The sequence below is a fragment of the Heteronotia binoei genome, chromosome 13, assembly GCF_032191835.1.
Source record: "Heteronotia binoei isolate CCM8104 ecotype False Entrance Well chromosome 13, APGP_CSIRO_Hbin_v1, whole genome shotgun sequence".
Lineage (NCBI taxonomy): Eukaryota > Metazoa > Chordata > Lepidosauria > Squamata > Gekkonidae > Heteronotia > Heteronotia binoei.
Window position 1 is genome coordinate 66,999,940 of NC_083235.1, and position 22,041 is coordinate 67,021,980.

At 48.0% G+C, this 22,041-nt stretch overlaps 1 protein-coding gene across 1 annotated transcript in view; it reads left to right on the plus strand.

Annotated features, from left to right (window-relative positions):
• Positions 1-22,041, plus strand: part of CDR2L (cerebellar degeneration related protein 2 like) — a 45,167-nt gene that overhangs the window by 14,294 nt on the left and 8,832 nt on the right. Inside the window, exons 2-3 of the mRNA XM_060252629.1 lie at positions 16,597-16,709; positions 20,463-20,611. Of these exons, the coding sequence (XP_060108612.1) occupies positions 16,597-16,709; positions 20,463-20,611 (262 nt within the window). The remainder of the gene's footprint in view (positions 1-16,596; positions 16,710-20,462; positions 20,612-22,041) is intronic.

The window sequence follows — 22,041 nt, forward strand, 5'->3', positions numbered from 1 at the left end:
GGAAATAAGAAATGCCATGGCAATTGAAAAGGTAGACAGCAGAAAAGCTCTCCTATGCTGATACTGAATGCAAATTTAGGCAGAGTTTTATAACATACATACATTTAGGGCTTTATTGAGCAGGAATACAGTTCCAGCTGGCTTGGTGTCAGGGTGTGTGGCCTAATATGCAAATTAATTCTTGCTGGGCTTTTTTGACAGAAAAAAAAGCCTTGCATACACATTACAGGCTCTTTCTTTTTAAAAGCATGATCCAAAAGCTGAATCCATCCAATGATATTTTTCAGAAGGAAAAAGCAGGAAGTCCAGCTCTAAGCCCTCTCTCTATATTTTGGGAACAACTAATCAACTTCTTCCACAAACAAAGGCTGCATCGACACAGGGGCACAAAACACACACTCTCAGTATAGTATAGTGGCAAGCAGGGCAGGAATGACATCCACACAAGTCTGTTCCTGCTCTACTTAATGCTGCCACTGGCCCCACCCTCCACTCCTCCCCCTCTTCTCCATCTTATCTATGCACAAGACAAATGCAGTGGCAATTTCGCCCACCCACCCCGGAAACTTCCCTTTTCCTACCGTGTTCTGTTGTCAACTTCAGTACAGCTCAGCTGAGAAAGGAAAAAAAGCTCTTTAAAGGACTGAAGAGAGGTGGAATGGCGCACGGCTATGACCTTCCGTGCATCATTTTAAAATGACTATCTTATTTCTTCCCCACCCCCTCCAGTGGGGCATCCAAACTGATGCTTCACCTGCAGCCGCTCCTCCATTTCCCCCTTTAAACGAAAGGAAATAAGGTTTTTATTTTCTCTGGATTGAGTGGCAGAAAAGTCACGTGTGCACGTTGGGCATGACATCATCGGGTCAGACCCATCGAATTGGACCCAGTAACTAGGATGGGAGTGACAGGCGCAGTCCGGTTAGTGCCTGATAGTAGCTGAGCTGCACCATTCTGTACTGAATGGAGTTTCCGTGGCTCCAAACCACACACACTATAAAAACAACACACTTGTCAGGTTCTGATGGTCCAGGTTCAGTGAAGGGCAGTCCAGGAGGCTGCAGGGAGTGGTTTCTTAAGAACATAAGAGAAGCCATGTTAGATCAGGCCAATGGCCCATCCAGTCCAACATTCTGTGTCACACAGCGGCCAAATATATATATATATATATATACATACACACACACACTGTGGCTAATAGCCACTGATGGACCTCTGCTCCATATTTTTATCTAACCCCTTCTTGAAGGTGGCTATGCTTGTGGACGCCACCACCTCCTGTGGCAGTGAATTCCACATGTTAATCACCCTTTGGGTGAAGAAGTACTTCTTGCCTGTTAGCACCATCTCAGACCATGGCTGAAGGTAAGTTGAAGTCCCCTGTATCCACATTCAGCCACTGCCCGTGCCTGCTTCACTCTCTCTAATTTCCAGTACCTCCAAGATGAGTGCGTTCACCGAACAATAAATCTCCAGCCCCGCTCCTCCCTCCCCAGTCCTACACCAACCCCTGAGGCTCACAGGTATTGCTTCTGTTTGTTGGGCCGGCCGCTGGCCCTCTTAATGGGTATGTTCCATTTCAGCTCCCTTCCCAGGGGAACGGGACAAGCCACCATGCTCTCCGACAGCACCAGATCAGATCGGTGGACACCAGGCAGGGAGACCTCACAGGGAGAGGGAGTGTTGGGTGGCAGCGATGGGCTGGCTGTTGACCAAAAGGGGGTTGGGTGAGTCCAAGGGCCCTGGCCTCCAGACACCACTCTATACAAATATTTTGAAAATATAACAAAAAAAAAACCCTCTGAAAAAAATGAAACACCACCACCACCACCCCGCAAAAAAAAAAATCTGTTAAAGATGGAAGAAATCTCTGAAAATTGAAAGTCCTGCAAACAGAGCAGGACACAGAAGGGAAAGGTTTCCCTGAGGCATCAAAAAGGCCCGTATCATAAATACTCTGTCATCTCAATAACTAGAGTCCAAGAGCATTTTTAAAGTATCTGTAGGGACTTCAGAGCCGAATCATACCCCCAATATCACCAGTTCAGTAAGCCCAATTATAACCACTGTTGGAAATTTCAGTTTGAGTCACAGGCTTGGAAACCTTTGATAATTACCTGGTTGCCTTTGAGATAAGCAGAGAGAACAGACTTTTAAAAGCTAAACATAGTGCAACAAACATAAGATAAGGTCAGAAAGCTCAGATGTAGCACTATAAGTTTCAAAGAAGGGAGCAGACAATAAAAACCAAGAAGCTTTTCTTACCTCCTGGATGAGAGAAACTTAAGAAATAGAGGCAGAAAAGGGGTGCTACTCAGACTTAAACTTCATTCTAGAGAAGATTCTTTGGAAATACTGAAATATAAAATTATGAGGCGAGGCTATAGCTCAGTGAAAGAGTATCTACTTTGTTGGCATTAGGTCCCAAATTCAATTCCCATAATCTTCAGTTAAAAGGGTCGGGTAGTAGGTGATATGTAAAACCATGAACTGAGACCCTGGAAAGCCACTGCCAGTTGCAGAATATGATACTGACCTTGATAGTATTGGGATATTTGATTAATATAGCAGAGTTGGTTCTGTGAAGTCAGAGAAGCATGATAGAAGCATGCAGTAAATAAATCTCCTTAAAAATATATTGCAAAAAAGGTAAATTTACATTTGTTCCAGTTCATCCAGTTCACATTCGGATTGCAGTCAAAAGAAGAGAAAGTAGCCTAATCTAAAGAATACTTTCCCTATTACAAATGGAGTATGAGGACATTGTCTCTAAACAGAGACCGTCAGAGACATGTGTCTCCATGGAAGACCATGTAGGGAGAATGAGAGGAGGAGGGCAGCTCCCAGGTTAAGACAAAGAGAGGCATCCCGTTCATATCATATCATATCAATTTTATTTATATCCTGCCCTCCCCGCCGAAGCAGGCTCAAGGCGGCTAACAACATAATCAATACATAGTTTTACAAGGTATTTAAACAGAACTAACTAACACATTAATTAAAATTCTACTAAACTCTAAAATCAATAACATTAATATACAGGTGCTATTATACAAGTTTCATTAGCAGTTTCCCCTTAGTTGGTGAAGGCCAATCAAAAAAGGGTGGTCTTGCAGGCCCTGCGGAACTGTTCAAATTCCCGCAGGGCCCATATTTCCTCCGGAAGCTGGTTCCATAGGCGTGGGGCCATAACAGAGAAAGCCCGATCACGGGTGCTCTGAAGCTTTACCTCTCTCAGCCCGGGGATAGTTAGCAAGTTCTTCCCAGCTGACCTCAGTGCTCTTTGGGGTTCATATGGGGAAAGACGGTCCCTAAGGTAGGCAGGTCCTCGGCCAAATTCAAGGAGATAACCCCTATACACACTTAGAGTGATGTAGCACCTCCCCACCCCCCTGGCCAGGCATGCCGAGTCACTCACTCTAACTGATAGACCCACATGTAATCTGGGGCCTCAGGTTCAGATTCCACACAGAGAGATGCTTGCGTAAAAGCAGAGCTAACGTTTTGACCAGGTGCCAACTAAGCAGGTGTGCAAACAGAAGGAAGAGGCCAGGCTAGAAGAGGGGCTGTCACAGGATCCAGTGGCATCAGGGTGTATTGTGTGTGGAGCTAGGCTTATTTCAGCCTCTCCAGCTTTGTTCCACTGGCATCAGAGTAACGTTTCACAAGTAAGAATCCTGACATTACTGTAAATGCCTGTATAGAATTCATGGAGGGTAAATAGACAAATTACCACTCCTCCCAGGCTCCAACCTACCCGTAAGCCTAAGCACAGCTGAGAATATCTACTAGGGCTCAAACAAGATGTTGGGGGGGGGGGGGGTGTTGGATCAGGTCTGAGTCCCCTGATCCAACTTGCATTCCTCACAGCCAAACAGCAGCTGTGCCACAGAGGTAATACTCAGTGTACATGCAAATAATGCCCCCTTGGTGCCATTTTGTGCAGGAGAATGACGCAGTGGGAAAGCCAACACCCTCTCCTCCCCCTGCAATGTGGTCCCAATTGAATTAGGCACTTGGGCAGTTAGTTCCCTGCAGCTGTCAGGTAGCTCAGAGAATGTGAGTTGGGTTGGGAGAACCCAGGCCTGACTTGTTAAAGAATGTAACATCTAGTTTGACCCTAGTCCTGCAGCCGGTCACAGGCCTCCTAAGCACCGTTTAAACCCCATCCAGGACACCCATAGATGTAACATGAGGTACAAGAGGTATAAACTTTATAAAGGTGATTTCAGATGTCGAATGGTAACAGCAGGCGAATGACTATAGCAAGTTTAATTGGATTAGATGTGATATGCAGAGGAGTAGCAGGTGTGGAGATAGCATCATAGGTAATGAGGCAGGAAACCTAGGTCTCAATTCCATCCAGGAGGATTCAGTCCAGGAGAATGCAAAGAATAAATGGACATAAGTCTGACATTAAAAAACCACAACATTCAGTTGCTGACCTAAGAGTAGCAATGCTCTTACAAAGGAATTTCAAAGATTAGAAAGAGAGGCTGCTGAATTTGCAATTGATAATGAAGCTCAACACAACGCATCCTCTTGGACTAAACTGAGAGCTAGGTTTCCTTTTTCATTACCAGTATGTGCTATTATCATTTGGCATTTGAAATCACGCCACTTTCCAATATATAAGTATCAGTCCAGATGTTCTAATTCTTAATCGGTCTTTTTTGAAAGAAAATAAATCCAAATAGGAACAGAGAAATCCAATCTTTTTTTTAAAAAAGTTTTCAGAATAAGCCAAATAATTTCCTCTACATTATGCTTGTCAGAAGAATCCATCCACCCACACACCCACCCTCCATCCGAAGAGATGTGCTTGCAGACAAAAGCTTATACTTGGAGTAAAATGTTGTTAGTCTTGAAGCTGCCATCATGGGATAGCAACTTTTTTTCTCTCTCCCTCTGTTTCTTCCCCCTCCCTTTATCCCCAAAAGAGGAGGAGCAGCTCCAGAGAAGGAAGCAGAAGCTGTGTGAGAGAGAGAATGAGAAAGAGAGAGACAGAGGCTTGTCTTTGTATTTCTCCCACACGAAGCAGAAAGCAGCCATGGAGTTTTCCGTGTGTGTGTGTGTGAGAGAGAGAGAGAGGTTTGTCTTTGTTTCACTGCATGAAGGAACCATGGAGTTCTTTCTCTGTATGTGTATGACAGAGAGGGGGGAGGGAGGGATAAAGGAGGAAGCAAAGAGCCACTGAGGGAGCAGTGGTTCTGGAAAAGGAAGCAAGAGAAGGAAGTTGCTTGGGGATGGATTTGGGCCTTGTGTGGGCTGGATGAGGCCCATGGGTTGCATGTTTGACACCCTTGTACTAGAATGTGGAGTGCCACAGGGGATGAGCCTCTTGCCAGTGTTGTTTATCACCCCCTCAACCAGTTGGTCTGGGGGCTTGGGCTGGGTTGCCATCAATATGCTGATGGGACCCAGTTCGATGTATTGCTGGACAGCTGCCCTAACTCCACCCCAGAGAGCTTGGACAGAGCTTTGGAGGCGGTGGCTGGGTGGCCAGTTGAGGCTAAATTCAATGCAGATGTAGGTCCTGTACCTGGGAATCCGGTTCCCTACCTTGGACGGGGCACCATTGGTTCCAGCCCAGAAAGTGAGCCTGGAGGTGACTCTGGATGCCCCACCTTCTATGGAGGCCTAGGTCACCACAGTGGCCAGGTCTGCCTTTTATCATCTGTGGCAGATCAGGCAGCTGGTTCCCTACCTCTCCTCCCAACACTTGACTACAGTGACCCATGCAATGATCTCTTCTAGGCTTGATTACTGTAACTTGCTTTATGTGGACTTACCCTTGAGGCTGATCTGTGAAATTCCATCTGGTGCAAAACGCGGCAGCATGGCTGCTGACTATAACGCTTGTGCAGGCATGCATCCAGCCTGCAAGTACTAAATTCATTTCAAGGTGCTGGTGAAGACTTAAAGCTCTCTGTGGCCTGGGGCTGACATATCTGAGGGACCACCTCTCCTGTATGTGCCCTGGAGAGTTTGCACTCTGCGGACCACCATTTGCTGGTTGTCCCTGGTAGTTTGCTTAGCCTCAACCAGGGCCGGGCCTTTTCCGCCCTGACCCTGGCCTGGTGGAACATGCTCCCAATTGAGATGCTCCGCGAGACCTATTAGTTCCACAGGGCTTGCAAAACAGCTGTTCCACTAGGTCTTTGGTTGAGGAGACAGGCACCCACCAGTTGGCCTCCCTGCTGCAGCTTTAAACTCTGTGCTGCTACCAATAATAGTTTATAGCTTGGCTACGGTCCAACCGTTCCCAGTTTTAGGATTGCTGAGTTATAATGTGTACAATGCCTACCTTTTAAAAATTGTTTTAACTGTTCTAATTATGTTGATACTGGGAGTAAGGCCCGTTGTGGAGAAAAATAAAATGGGGTCTAGAAAGAGGCGGTGGGCAAGTGCCCCCCCTTGTCTCCCCACCCACCCACGTGAAGGCATTCACTACCCCCCCCCACACCTCAAGGGGAACTGATCTCTGCCATCTGGAGAGCAGTTGTAATTTTGAGTGATCTCCAGCCCTTACCTGGAGATTGGCAACAGTGATTCCCAGGAGGAAGCGGCTGGTTTAGGGGTGGAGTCTATGGAATTATACCTGTCTGAGGTCCCAACCCTCCTCAAGCCCACCCTCTCCAGGCTCCACCCTTCAAATCTCCAGGAATTTGCCAACCTGGAGTTGGCCACCACAGAGTCACACTGGCTCTCATGGGGAGTGGGGCTGCTGCTGAACAGGAGCAAGCAGCCAGGTCTAGATAAGTCATGCCAGTCAGGTGGCATCAAGTCAGCCAAAGGGTGCTGCCAGGCTTAGGGTAGCCAACCTCCAGGTGGAGGCTGAAGATCTCATGGGATCACAACCGAACTCCAGACAACAGATCTCTGTCCCCATCCTGGAGAAAATAACTGCTTTGGAGGGTGGACTCTATGGCACTATATTCAGTCAAAGCCTCTCCCTTCCGCAAACTCTGGCTTCCTTAGACTCCAGAACAAAATCTCTAGGAATTTCTCACCAACCTGGAGCTGGCAGCTGTAATCAGGAGTGGCCCCAAAGGAGTTCTGCCTCAAAGGGCAAAATAGGCCTTGAAAAGGCCTCCTCGCCCCCCCCCCTTATCAGAAGCATACCCTTGGTCCTGCAAGGTAAGTTTTGTGCACTCAGAATGGTAGCAGGCTCTCAGTGTCTCATGCAAAGTTTTTTAAGGACATGGCAGGGATTGATCTGCGAGGTTCTGCATGGCAAGCAGCTGCTGTATCACTGAGCTGCAGCCCTTGCTGTTGTCACCACTCTGGACTTATTAACAGCCTGCCAGTGTCAGTTGCAGAGAATGTGAAGGTATTTTCTCTCTATAGCAAGATAGGAATTGTAGAGGATAAAGGTCATTTGAGGTATTAATGGGATTTTGTGCAGAGGCTGGTGATATTGTATGTTTCCCCCTTCCCGCACAGTATCCTGGCTTCACAATGCATTGTTCAAAGCCACACCACCACCACCCCCATGGCCTGGCTCCATCACTGAGGCACAGCCCCTGCCTGTATTGTGCAAGGTAAAGCATTTCTCAACAGAGGCCAACTCTCTCCTCAGCACAAAATCCTTGCTGGGCAATCCACTACGGTAGTGAACCCCACCCCATCAGTCTGGCTTACACAGGCATTAATGGCTCCAGCAGTTGCTGGGTACCTTGGTAGAGATTGGGCTAGCGAGGAGTTATTGGGATGCATCGGGTAAGCCGTTTTGGGTGGGGAACAAGGGAATGAGCGGAGGTGCAGAGTGACTTGTGATAGGCCAATGGTTGTTGGAGCTCAGGTTCAACCAATAGGAGAGCTCTATTTTGCCAATAACACGATGGTTTTATTATCAAGGATTTATTTCAACTTGTTTTCACTTTTGTAATTTATTGTTGTGCCCCCCCACTCCCACCCCGAATTCACTTGTGGGAAGGGCAGGATAGAAATCAAAGGAAGTAAAATAAATAAATATTTTTGCTTGGTCATTTAGGGCAAGTGTGTCGAACTCATTTGTTGTGAGAGCTGGATCTGACATGAATGAGACCTTGTTGGGCCAGGCTGTATGTGTCATAAGATGTAAAACCAGGTAGTGGACATATAAACTTTAATTGTATTTGTTTGTATCTTTTATAAAGATTTAAAAAAAAAACCCGCCTTAAAACATGTTTAAAATATTAACTCCACTTGAACATACTTGTGGTAAAGTGCCAGTTCACCACCCTTTTGGGACTGGCTTGGTTTAAGCCCCTGGGCATCAAAATTGTTGGGGTGGACCACATGCAGGCCCACAATTTTGACCATGCGTGCCGGGAGTTCCTGGAAGTATTCGATGGGGCTCTGGGAACCTACAAGGGGCCACCTATCACGCTGCAGCTGGATCCCACGGTTAGGCCCTTAAGGCTAAAGGCCGTTTGTGCTTAAGCTGGAAATTGAAGCCGAACTGGACCGCCTCGTGGTCCAGGGGGTGCTACAGCCTGTCTCCCATGCCACTTGGGAAACCCCCATATAGTCACCCAAGTCAAGCTGAATTGTAGTCTGTGCAGACTACAAATGCACAATAAATAAAGCACTACAGGACCACCCATACCCCGTTCCGGTGGTCAGCCATGTCCTCGCCTCTCTGGCCGGCTCTAAGATTTTTGGGAAGCTGGATTTGGCCCAAGCATACCAACAACTTCTGGTGGATGAGCAAATGGCTGAGGCGCAGACCATAGTTATGCACCGGGGTGCTTTCAAGGTGCAGCGGCTACAATTTGGAATCAGCATGGCTCTGGGAATTTTCCAGAGCTTAATGGACTCTCTCCTTAAAGGGATTCCCGGAGTACAACCATTTTTCAATGACATTCCGATAGCGGCACCCAACACCGATGAGTTCTGCCGCCGCCTTCGAGAGGTGCTCTGCCGTTTCCAGAATGCAGGTCTCAAGGTGTAGCGGCAGATGTGCTCGCTTGGGGTGCCAAGGATGGAGTTCCTGGGGTTTGCGGTGGATGCCATGGGAATTCACTCAACAGCCAACAAGACCAGGGCAATAGTCCAGGCCCCGGCTCCCACTTACAAGGCAGAGCGGCAAAATTTTGGGGGGGGGCTCCTGAACTTTTACCACTCATTCTTGCTCCGCAGAGCAGCCCTGGCCGAACCCCTACACAGACTCCTAGAGAAGGGCGCCCCATGGGTCTGAGGAAGAAAGTAGGCAGCAGCCTTCCAGGTGGTCAAGGACATCTTGGTTTCAAATGAGGTACTCCACTATTCTGACGAGTCCCTCCCCGTGATTTTAGCCTGTGATGCTTCCCCTTACGGAGTGGGTGCCGTCCTGGGCCACCAACTCCCAGACGGGAGATAGGTCCCCATGGCTTATTACTCTTGGACCTTGAACCAGGCTGAGCGCAACTACACCCAAATAAATAACGAGGCATTGGCAATCGTGGTGGGTATATACAAATTCAACTACTACCTGTATGGTAGGCGCTTCACGATTGCCACAGACCACAAGCCACTGCTCGGCCTACTTGCCCCAAACCGCCAGACGCCGCAGATCCTGTCGCAATGTGTCCTGTGGTGGAACGAGTTCCTCAACTCATACACCTACAAGCTCATCTACCGCCCTGGCAAGGCAATGAGCCACGCAGATGCCCTCAGCCACCTTCCGCTGCCAGAGATGGACCCCGATCCAGCCCCGGCCCACCACGTGATGCTTCTGGAGTCTCTACCGGAGCAGCCCCTCCATGCAGCTGAGGTAGCCGCACCCTGCCGGAGGAACCAGCAGGGCTAGGGGGAATGGGGAACAGGGAGAGCATGGGCCCGCCGCAAGAAGCAACCCTGCCGAGCTCGCCGGGGTTGCTGGTGGAGGAGCCATATAGGGCGGGGGAGATACCTCCGCAGCCCTGTAATAAAGCATGATGTCACCACAAGGGAGGCCAAATGATGGAATAATAAGACACCCACTGCCTCAACCGTAGGCCCTCAGAGGGGTATAGCCTGATATAAAGAGGAGTTCCTTCTACCAAAAAAGCCATGGTCACTTCCTCCCAGGGGCGGGGTCACGGGCCAGATAAGATGGAAAAAACATTGCTGTCTGCAACCATAAGCCCAGTGGAACATCTCTGTTTTGCATGCCCTGCTGAACTGTACAAGGCCTCTATTATGCAGGCAAGCATAATGGTGAAAAGGGGTCATTAATTAGACCACACATGTATGTGGATGGCCGATCTTTCTACAGTGCAGGCCTCCTGCATCCACCCCACAATGGGTGGATGCTCCTAGCTCTGTGGGCACTGATCCACTGGATGCCAGTGTGTTTCTGGAACCTGGTTCTCAGCAAGCAGTGATGGCATTTACTGTCTTTGTTGCTGTGCTGCTGGAGGGCTCTCTGAAACGGCAAAATGCATATTGTGTGTGCTGCCCGTAGCCAGTGCTGTTAGCAGCCGATGTTGCCCAGTTGCTGTTGCTGTTTGCTGTTCAAGCCCCTTATTGGCATATCCAGATTTTCCCAGGGTTGCTGGATCCCAATGGCTCTAGCAAAGCTCCATAGGGCTAGCCCTCTGCAATTGACCATATCCATTCTGCAGCACTTTCAGCTATCAATCAACCTCACTGTGGTGGCAAGTCTTTATGCCATTGGCTTTGTTCCAGCAAGGGGTCTACCAGGGCCATAGCCAGAATTTCATGTTTGGTGGGGCCCACAGCAGGATTTGTTGTTTGGGGGGGGGGGCCCACCTGGTTTGGTGACCCTGTGCTCTCGGCACTGTAAACTGCCTTGAGTTCCACAAGCATGCCCCACTTCACCTGGGCAGTCACAGCAGCTCTGCCCCCCCCCCATTTCTTATGTGCCCATCTCTCAGAGAGATAGAGACCTTTTGAACTGAAGTTGGGCGTAGGCTTTCCAATCCCCAGGCCCCAGCGGGGGATCCCCCGTTTGCACAGGCTTCTCCCCGCCCCCAGCCAGCTGGCTGGCGGGGGAAGCCCCGCCCTCCACAGTCACCATGTAGTTTTAGAGCTCCTGCAGGTTCGTTTCTAAAATATGTGCCTTTAAGGCTGAGCAGGAAGCAGGAAACAGGAAGGGCTTCGGAGAACGGCCCCTCCCTTTGTTTTGCTTTCGTTTTCAGATCAAGTTCTGCAGACCCAGTAAATATTTGTGCGTGTGAGAGAGGGAGGGGGCAGGGAATTCCCTAATTTGGAGGCCCTCCCCCCGCTTTAGAAAGCGTTGGGGGGAGGGAAATGTCTACTGGGCACTCTACTATTCCCTATGGAGAACGATTCTCATAGGGAATAATGGGGAATTGATCCGTGGGTATTGGGGGCTCTGGGGGGGCTATGTTTTGAGGTAGAGGCACCAAAGTTTTAGTATAGCATCTAGTGCCTCTTCCCCAAAATACCCCCCAAGTTTCAAAACGATTGGACCAGGGGTCCAATTCTATGAGCCCCAAAAGATGGCGCCCCTATCCTTCATTATTTCCTATGGAAGAAAGCCATTTAAAAAGGTGTGCTGTCCCTTTAAATGTGATGGCCAGAACTCCCTTTGGAGTTCAATTATGCTTGTCACACCCTTGTTCCTGGCTCCGCCCCCAAAGTCCCCAGATATTTCTTGAATTGGACTTGGCAACCCTAGTTGGGCACTCAGAAGACTGGCTACAAAAAGATTTTCTCCCTCCCTCCCCTCCCCCCCCCCCGCATGCTATGTTAGGGAAGGGAAGAGAAGAGAAGAAAGCGAAAAGATGATCAGCAATGCTACTACTTGTTCAGAGTGGCGGTGAGCAAAGGGGGCAGATTGGAGGCCCTCCAGTGGAGGGGCTGTACAGTTGGAGGGGGGGTTGAAAGGATGAGAGCCTGGCTCCCCCTGGGCCCTGCTGTAGCTACGGACCTGGGTCTAGCTCTCCTTGTCAGGCCACACCAGCCCACCAGAACCAGCCACTTTGAAAGTGACCACCCATGGCATTGCACCTGAGGAGCCCTGCCATCCCAGGATATCTCCTCCCCATTCTTCCTCAGGGTGAGTTGGCTGACCCACCAATCATGCTTCTGTGCATTGTGGCTGGGGGGATGACAGCCTGTCCCCTTGCCTTACCCTCCTGCCCGTCTCCATTTCTGTGGCTGCAGTCTTGCCAGGATAAGGCTCCTTCCCCTGTTGCGTCCACTGGGTCCTTGTTGCTTCGTCAACACCATCCTGCCACTCCTTCCTCATGAGTTCCCAACAAACAACAAAACCTCAGAAGGGCACAATGATTCAACTATATTAAAAGGTTCCAGGGATAATTGAGTGATTCTCATGGAATCACAACCCCTGTGACCAGTAGCGCACTTGGTCCTTTGCCACTAGGGGCACCTCCTTGATGGCAGTATGGAGGGAGTGACCAGGATGCTGGATGGGTCTGGGCACTTTCAAGATACAGCTTCTGTTGGTGTTCTGGCTGCACGGTTGGGGAGCTGCCTCTCCCCATTGCATTGGCACCTGTGTAGATAGGAAAACAGATGGAGCAGCCAGCAAGATTCTGTTGTGGCAGAACAAAGGGACATCAACTGCTGCCACACCCCATGGAATGCCCACATCTTGTTGGCGGCAGGGTTTATCCTGTTGCTCTGCCAGCATGCAACACCCTTGGGATTTTCGGGACCACCAGATAGACAAACAAAAGGCATTTTAAAAGATTGTGGTCCCTTTAAATGCCTTCTCCAAGCCATGCGAATCTATGGCTTGGAGAACCCCAATGGCATTTAAAGTGTTCACAGTCCGCCACTGTGAGTTCACCTGGAAGGCATTTAAAGGGACTGGGAGCCCTTTAAACAACTTTGGAGTTCTCCAAGCCACAGAGTCACATGGCTTAGAGGAGGCATTTAAGGGGACCGTGATCCTTTTAAATGCCCTTTGTTCATCTATCTAGTAGTTGTGAAAATCCTGAATATTTGGGGGTTTGGCCATTTCAATAGACAAACAATATCCAAAACCACTAGCCAGCTAAATCAGTACCCGAAAAATACTGATATTTTCTGAGGTGTTCTTTTTTTTTTTTTTAGTTCAGATTTAGCCAAATGCATACCCCTAGTTTTTAGTTTCATCTAGAAAATTGGCTGGATTCATTCAACATCTGTGAATTGCAGCTGTGATTAATGCAGTAGGGCTGCCTTTGAAAAGTCTTCAGAAATTTCTGTGGATGCAGAATACAGAGATCATATTGTAAACAGGGACTTTCAACAGTGAGCATATTTCACCAGTGTTCAAATTGCCTTTCAGACTGCTTGCAAGAGTTATTTAAATATGTGTACTGAAGCCCTCACCAGCCTTGGACTAAGGTATCTAAAGAACTGCCTTCTCCCATACGATCCTATTCATTAGTTGAAATCATAATTGCAGGTCCTTCTCTGGGTCTCTCCACCTTAGCTGGGCGTTTTCCAGAAAAATGATCTTTTCTGTGGCTGCACCATCCCTGTAGAGTTCTCTCTTGAGAAATGTTTGCTGGTACCATCTTGGCCAATGAAGTCTGCCCTATTAACATGTGGCTTTGTGGCTTATGCTTTGTTGTTACTTTTTTCTAGAGCTGTAGTTCTTAATATTGTTGGTTTTAATGCCTTTCTAATTGTTGCTGCTTTTATCATTATTTAGTACTGATTATATTGCAATATATAGTAAGCAGCCTTGAAGTCTCCTGTTGTAGCAGTTAAGCAGCATATAAAATTTTAAAACAAATATTTAATTCTGGGAGAGGATTAGGGAGAGCCAGTTTGGTGTAGTGGGAGAACCGAGTTCGATTCCCCACTCCTCCACTTGCACCTGCTGGAATGGCCTTGGGTCAGCCATAGCCCTGGCAGAGGTTGTCCTTGAAAGGGCAGCTGCTGGGAGAGCCCTCTCCAGCCCCACCCACCTCACAGGGTGTCTGTTGTGGGGGAGGAAGGGAAAGGAGATTGTGAGCCGCTCTGAGACTCTTCGGAGTGGAGGGCGGGATATAAATCCAATCCAATCCAAAAAAAAGGGGGGGGGATGCTCCTGTTCAACGCTTTATTGCATTAATGCAATTTATCTTACCTGGATGGAACTAAAGGCTACATAACTGGAGTGAGATTGCCCCTATCAACCCCATCTTTTGGCATCTGGATGTCCAGTCAAACATCAGCAGCAAGCTTCTGGTACACCTTCAAGTGTTGGCTTCTCCGTGCATTCTTGAGGACTGCAAAACTAGAATCTTGCTCACATGTAGGTGCCTGTGAGCATATATTTGTACACATAAAGGGACCAATGTACACAATTCCATTCACCTCTACACATCCATTGAATACACAGACTAGCATTGGAAAGCTCAAACTGCTATTGTTTGCCTTCTGATTAATATCAGGAGGGGAGGGCATATTCTACTGCTTTTATAATTGAGCTGATACCTCAAAAGTGTTGGTTTGGGGCAGTTTGCAGCACAAAGGGTGAATGCTGCCAATGGAACATCTGGCCTGGTTGTATTAGAATATGCTATAATCTGGGTAACAGTAACTTAAATGTTTTTACTGGTATTGCCTTTGTGGGGGGGCGGGGAGGTCCTTGAAGCAGAAGGGAGGTTCCAGTTCAGGCACTTTCTTACTGGTGTTCTGTACCAACCCACACCAGCTAACTTTCTGCCCTGGCAATAACAGCTAAGATTGATTCAGACTAATTTATGGACTAAGGAGTTTTTGGAAAATCAAGGTGCTATACTGTCTGTTATTGATGCCCCTTAATGAGATCATCCATAACTGTGGCGTTTGTTGTGATCAGCATGCAGATGGCATCCAGCAGTACATCATGTTAAATCAATCTCCGGAAGCTTCCATTTCCACCCTAGTCCAGTACCTTGCCATTGTCAAGTAGCTGAGAGAGAGACAGTAAAGTGAAACTGAATCATATCAGAGTAGAGGTGATGCATGTTGCCAGAGTGGTTACTCAGAGGGATGGGTGAGTTGCTTCCCACACTAGATGACTTTTTTGGCCTTTTTTTAAAACTTTTTTTTTTTACCATGAGGAACTTAAGGATACTGTTGGACCCAGCTGTATTATGAGAGAAGCATGTGTCCATGGTTACCAAAAATGCATTTTCCCAATTGAATTTAGCTCAAAGACCGTCTCCTCCCAGATCCATATTACAGTAACCTTGAGACTGGTCAGTTGTAAGACACTGTACATGGCACTACACTTGAAGATAACTTGGAAACTGCGATTGTATAAAATGCAACTGCTTAGGCGCTATCAGAAGCAAGGTGCATAGAGCATGTTACTCCCATTTTATGATCTTTGTTTTAAGTTGCCAATTTCCCTCCAGATCTAGCTCAAGATATTCCTGTTTACCTTTAAAAACGCTTCACTACCCTGGGACCCACCAACTCAAAGGACTCCTTCTTTAGATTGGAGCCCATGTAGCAACTTCATTCTGCGCAACGTCTATTGGTCGTCCCACTCCTGCCTCCCTTGAGGGTTCAGTCTGCTGCCTCTCCCTCACAGGTGACTCTAGTCGTCTTAAATAGCCTTTCAGAAGAAGTTATGAAGTCCTGAACCCTGCTGCAATCTCGAGGGGACTGTTAAAGAGTGCCTTTGGAATTACTTGATGTAAACTTGGGTTTTGTTGATTAGGCTTTGGGTGGGTCGATGGTTACTGAGCTGTCATATAGGTTGTGGTTTAGGTAGGGTTGCCAATCCCCAGGTGGGGGCAGGGGATCCCCCGGTTTGGAGGCCCTCCCCCCGCTTCAGGGTCATCAGAAAGCGGGGGGAGGGGAGGGAAATGTCTGCTGGGAACTCTGTTATTCCCTATGGAGATTTATTCCCATAGAAAATAATGCAGAATTGATCCGCGGATATCTTGGGCTCGGGGGGGGGGGGCTGTTTCTTAAGGTAGAGGCACCAAATTTTCAGCACAGCATCTAGTGCCTCTCCCCAAAATATCCCCCAAGTTTCAAAACGATTGGACCAGGGGGTCCAATTCTATGAGAAGGTGCCCCTATCCTTCATTATTTCCTATGGAAGGAAGGCATTGAAGAGGTGTGCCGTCCCTTTAAATGTGATGGCCAGAACTCCCTTTGGAGTTCAGTTATGCTTGTCACAGCCTTGATCTTGGCTCCACACCTAATGTCTCCTGGCTCCACCCCCAAAGTCCCCAGATAGTTCTTAAATTGGACTTGGCAATTCTAGGTTTAGGTATTTTTGAAATTATTCCAGTTCTTTGTTGTTATTGTTTTGTTTTATAATACAGATAAAAACAATTGTTACCTAGCTTGGGTCCTAGTTGTCTGGGAGAAAAGTGGGCTTGTTATTTTAAACAAATTTCAATATTTTTCTCTGACAGTGAGGCTCCAGGTTACCTCTACTTTCCCAGCTGCTTCCCCTCTGTATCTTTTCCCCAAGTATACATGCTGCACAAGTGGCTGCTGTGTAATGATGACTTTTGTCGATTGAGGCTTTTTAGGTTTGCTGATTTTATTATTTAATTGTGTGTGATATTTTGGAGCTGCCTTGAGCCTTGGAAAGGCCTTACCTAAATATTTTGAATGAATTCATTCCTCGGCTGTTGTAGTGATTTCACACCTTCTGTTCCAAAGAGTATGGAGGAAAGGCCCTCAGTGTGTTTTCTTTCTTTGACTTTTCAGATTTACACTTAGCTGCTGAACTGGGCAAGACGCTGCTGGAGCGCAACAAAGAGCTGGAGGATTCTCTGCAACAGATGTACACGACCAATGAGGAACAAGTACAAGAGATAGAGGTACTAATGATAGATGCTGGGGTGAAGCATATAACCATTTTTGTTGTTGTTCCTTGTTAAACATGACACTGAATACTTATGTATGTGTTTAGATGATATTTTAGCCAATTTGATGCAGTTATTATGAGCTATAGCCATGGAGATGTGTTACTGGGGGGAAGGGTAGTAAACACATGGAGGGAGCTGAAACAGCAAAGGATTAAAGCCTCCAAGAACACAGCAGACCAGTGAAACTGACTGTGCCTGCTACCCCCAGCCCATGTTTTCATTCCAAGCTACAGCTTTTGAAAGGGTCACTTTGAGCTCTTTTGAGTCTGCAGATTAGTTTCTGTATAAAGCTGTGAAATTGGGTTAAACTGTTCTGTCCCTTCATGACACCACACACGTTTTCCCCTACATTTCCCATATGCTTAAAAAATTACAATCTTAAAAATGTTAAATATGTTTGATAGTACATTGGTAGGTGGGTGGGTAGGTGGATGGATGGATGGATGGATGGATGGATGGATGGATGGATGGATGGATGGATGGATGGATGGATGGATGGATGGATGGATAGTATATGGAAGTCAAAGGGGGAAAAGGAAAGGGGATTTTAAAAAGCCTCCGGTAATTCTAAAGCTCTTATATATAAAAAGGCAGAAGTAGATTTTTCTTGAAAATATTGACCATTCTATACTGGCATCTCTTGAATAGGTTCTATTGTTTGTCTGTTATGCACCAGTGGGAGGCATTGGTGGGTGCCAGAGATAGTTCTATGCTGTGCTAATTTTAATATTCTATTTGCTATTAATTGTATTTATTCCATTGTTCCTTGATAGTTGTGACCTGCCCTGAGCCTACTTGTGGGGAGGGCAGGATATAAATCCAAGGATGGATGGGTGGATGGGTAGATAGATGGAGAGAGAGAGAGAGACTGGAAATGTTAGAGAGAATTAATAATACGGTGCTTAAGGAATATTGATAAAAAGGGGATTTTCCTTCTGCTTCTCGGCTAATACAGAAGTAACAGCTGCAGAAATAACTGCTTTATCTGAGGCAACCCTGTTTTTCTCCACAGCATACATAATCAGTACTTCTATTGTGTGCTGGAACTTTGGAAAAGCTATATGAAGGATGTAGCAGGAAGGGCTACGGCAGGGATGGGGAACCTTTTTTCTGCCAAGGGCCATATGGATATTTATAACATCATTCACGGGCCATTATCAACTTAAAAAACAGTGCTCCACCAAGGGAGAATGATTCAGGCCAGCAAAATTAATGAAAATAATTGTTTTTCTATTTGAAGTCATGTGAGGAGAGCCTAATCTGGCGCACACACACACACACACACACACACGGCCCGCCGCCCTAGGCAAATGCATAGGTCCAGGGCCTTTTTGTAGAAAAAGCCCAGCAGGAACTCAGTAGCATATTAGACCACATTCCCTAATATTGGCATATTAGGTCACACCATCTGGGATAATAAAGTGCAAACTGAACTGTGACAGTAACTTTTCCAGGCCCTGCAGCAATTCTGGCCGGCCAGCCAGGCCCCAGAGAGGCTACCGCACAGTACATCTGGGCCCTGTGATCCCTGCCTAGCCCTGGGGAGGCTGCTGGACAGCGCAGCTGGGCCCCATGATCCTCGCTGGCCAGCCAGCCCCAGGGAGGCTTCCACATGGCTCAGTTCGATCCAGCAATCCCCGAGGGCCACACCAAATTACCTCAAGGGCCTTATATGGCCCTCGGGACAGAGGTTCCCCACCCTTGGGCTACAGTATAACACAGTCATTTTAATAGAACACTGAGGAACACTGGCAAAAAACCTGAATGTTAGGGAGATCTACCAGGATATCATAACTGATTAATCACATAAATCTCAATCGATTACGGTAACTGTTTTATTATATCTGCATACATTTGTGCATGAATAAAGCAGTAGTTTTGAAGAGTTCGTTTGAAGATGATTCATATATGGGGAGTTATTAGAAAAGGAACTGAAAACGAAACAGCCAATATTGGAGTGTCTCTGTATAGATCTGTAGTGTGGCCTCACTTTAGGTACTGTGTACCGTCTGGTCACTGTAAAAAGGACATTGCAGAGCTTGAGAAACTGCAAAAGAGCGTAAGAAAGGTGTTGGTGCTTATTTCCTATGAGGGAAATCTGAAGCTTCCAGCACTTTGCAGTTTTGGGAAAAAATTGAAAGTGGGGGCACGTTATAGAAGTTTATTAAAATTACCCTATTTTTCGGTCCATAAGGCGCTCCGGACGATAGGACGCACCTTCCTCTTGGGGGGCGATCCGCTGCCTCTGCCTCCGATCCGGCGCTTCCCCCGCGCCTGCCTGCCTGGCTCCATCTTCTTCAGGCAAGCGCTGGAATCGGTCCACGTGGCCCCACCGCAAACCCAGCGCTTCGCAAGCGCCGGCTGCGGAGGGGGCAGCGTGCTTCCTCCTTGTCTGTCTGCCTGGCTCCACCTCTGATGCTTAAAGCAAGCGCTGGGATCGCTCCCTCCCCCCCTCCGATCCCAGCGCTTGCTTTAAGCATCACAGATGAAGCCAGGCACACAGGCAAAGAGGAAGCACCCGCCCCCTCCGCAAACCCAGCGCTTCGCGAGCGCCGGCTGTGGAGAGGGCAGCGTGCTTCCTCCTTGTCTGTCTGCCTGGCTCCACCTCTGATGTTTAAAGCAAGCGCTGGGATCGCTCCCTCCGCCCTCCGATCCCAGCGCTTGCTTTAAACATCAGAGGTGGAGCCAGGCAGACAGACAAGGAGGAAGCTGCCCTCTCCACAGCCGGCACTCGCGAAGCGCTGGGTTTGCGGAGGGGGCGGGTGCTTCCTCTTTGCCTGTGTGCCTGGCTTCATCTGTGATGCTTAAAGCAAGCGCTGGGATCGGAGGGCGGAGGGAGCAATCCCAGCGCTTGCTTTAAGCATCCCTCCGCCCTCCGATCCCAGCGCTTGCTTTAAGCATCAGAGGTGGAGCCAGGCAGACAGGCACGGAGGAAGCACGCTGCCCCCTCCGCAGCCGGCGCTTGCGAAGCGCTGGGTTTGCGGTAGGGCCACGTGGAGCGATCCCAGCGCTTGCCTGAAGAAGATGGAGCCAGGCAGGCAGGCGCGGGGGAAGCGCTGGATCAGAGGCAGAGGCAGCGGATCCCCCCCCCCCCCGAAGGTACGTACCTTCGGACCATAAGATGCACACACTTTCCCCCCCACTTTTTTTTGGGGGGGGAGTGCGTCTTATGGTCCGAAAAATACGGTATGCATTGAGTAGAGAAAATGGATAGAGAGAACTTTCCGTCCTGCAATATCAGAACTTGGGCACCCAGTAAAGATGACGGATAATAGAGTTAGGGTAAGCCAAAGGAAATACTTCTTTACCCAGCAAGCAAGTGCATTTTAGGATTAACCGTCAGTGGGTGTAATGATGGCCACAAGCGTGGGTGGCTTTAAAACAGAGTTAGATTTGTATGCGTTAAATGGACCCACTGTAGAAGGAGCATGGTTGTAAGAGAGAAATAGTCTCTCTGTCAGAGAGAAGGGCAGTGCCTCATTTGCAAATGTTATGATATCAAAAATAATTGATATTTTAAATGTATTGCCCCATTAATCAGGCCTATGTTTTAGTGGATCGCAAGGTTTGTGATTGAGTAATGTAATCTATTAATCGGCCAACCATCGCAATGTATTATTTGATCAACCACCACAGCTCTGAAAAAATAATTTCTGTGGTGTTGGGTTTCTAATCTTTTTGCGGATGTCTTCTTCTTTTTTCCAGTATTTGACAAAACAGCTGGAAATGTTACGACATATGAATGAGCAGCACACTAAGGTCTATGAGCAGCTGGACATGACAGCACGGGACCTAGAGCTGGCCAATCAGAAGCTTGTGCTAGAGAGCAAAACATCGCAACAGAAGATACAATGGTAAAGCTTCTTCTGGTGGGTCCTTTAGGTGGATTCACACAAATAGAGATGGCGTGAACCTGTTCACGATCTAAAGTTTGTGACAAATTTGGGGCAGTTAGTGGTTTGCAAATTGAAGTTCGTGATAGCTCAACCGGTACAGAATTTCCACAGACTTTCAATTCCCAGACTGTCTCCCCACCCAATCAATATGTTTACCAGCCTTCTCCAGCCTTGAAAGCAGAAATAGGAGCCCCCCCCCCCCCCCCCAGAGCTTAACAGGCTCTGCTGGCTGCAAATAACATGAGTTCCCATTCTGCTTTAGAGGATCAGAATGCTATATAATAAATTTTCAGTTCAGCTCTGCCCTCTCTCCTCTGTTGGGTGTAGGCAGCTAGACAATCAAGGAACTTTTAAAAAGCAGAACACATTCATTTATTCCTGATTGCGAACACCCCATCCCCTGGTAGGGTTCGGCTGTTAGGTGGACTCAGGGGTCTGATCCACCCCGTCTCTCTGTTCACACCAAGCAGAGAGGGGCTTAGCTACTGGGTGCCTCAGCTGAAGACCCACATTTATACCTCCCACCCCTCCTGATTTTAAACATCTCTGTGTGCCATGAGAGTGAAAATGGGTGCAAAAGGTGCTCATCATGGGGGGAAGAAGTCCACAGGGCCCCATCCTCAGGCACCAAACCCGTCCTGCCAGCCCACTGGAGCCCAACCGTGGCAGGGCATTTCCAGAGGTCTCAGAGCCTCCTTCTCCTGATTTGTTCCTGAGGCTCTCCTGAGAGCCAAAAGAGTTGTTACCACTGCCCAGACACCAGCAGTTGCTAACACTCTTTGGAGAAGAGGCGTCTGACAGCAATGATTCAGAGGTGGAGGGGAAGCATCCTCCCCTTCAACATCCCAGCTCTCTGTTGCTGCTCCCACCTTGAGTATACCCCTCCCAGCCCAATACCAGAAAGCAGTTGTGCCTTCCACCCTCTCCAATCCTGGGGCCCCATTTCCAGCTCCACATGCAATCCTTTCTCGCTAAAATTCCCCCACCGAGAAAACCCCTGGATACCCCACTTTACTTTTACTTGCCGAAGAAAATCTCTCTCACCCAACACCTACTTCATGGAACGACCTCTGCCTCATAACGCAACTCCTACCTCATGGAATAGCACACCCTCGGCAAATATCTACCTCAACAAACATCTGCCTGGACAAGCAAGCCCCCGTTTGACTTCCCCCTTTGACCTTCCATCTGCAGTGCCGCTCCACACCAGGACTGTGCTTGCACAGGCTGGCTGCAGAATAGTTTTTTCTAGCATAAAAGCTCCTAAGGGGCACACCCCAACCTTTCCAGAGCTGACACACTCAGGTTTTCCCACCAAAGGCATCACGTGCACCAGTGGCAGGCTCCCCTTTGCCTCAGTTCCTTTTTTGCTGCCGTGAAGATGGGAA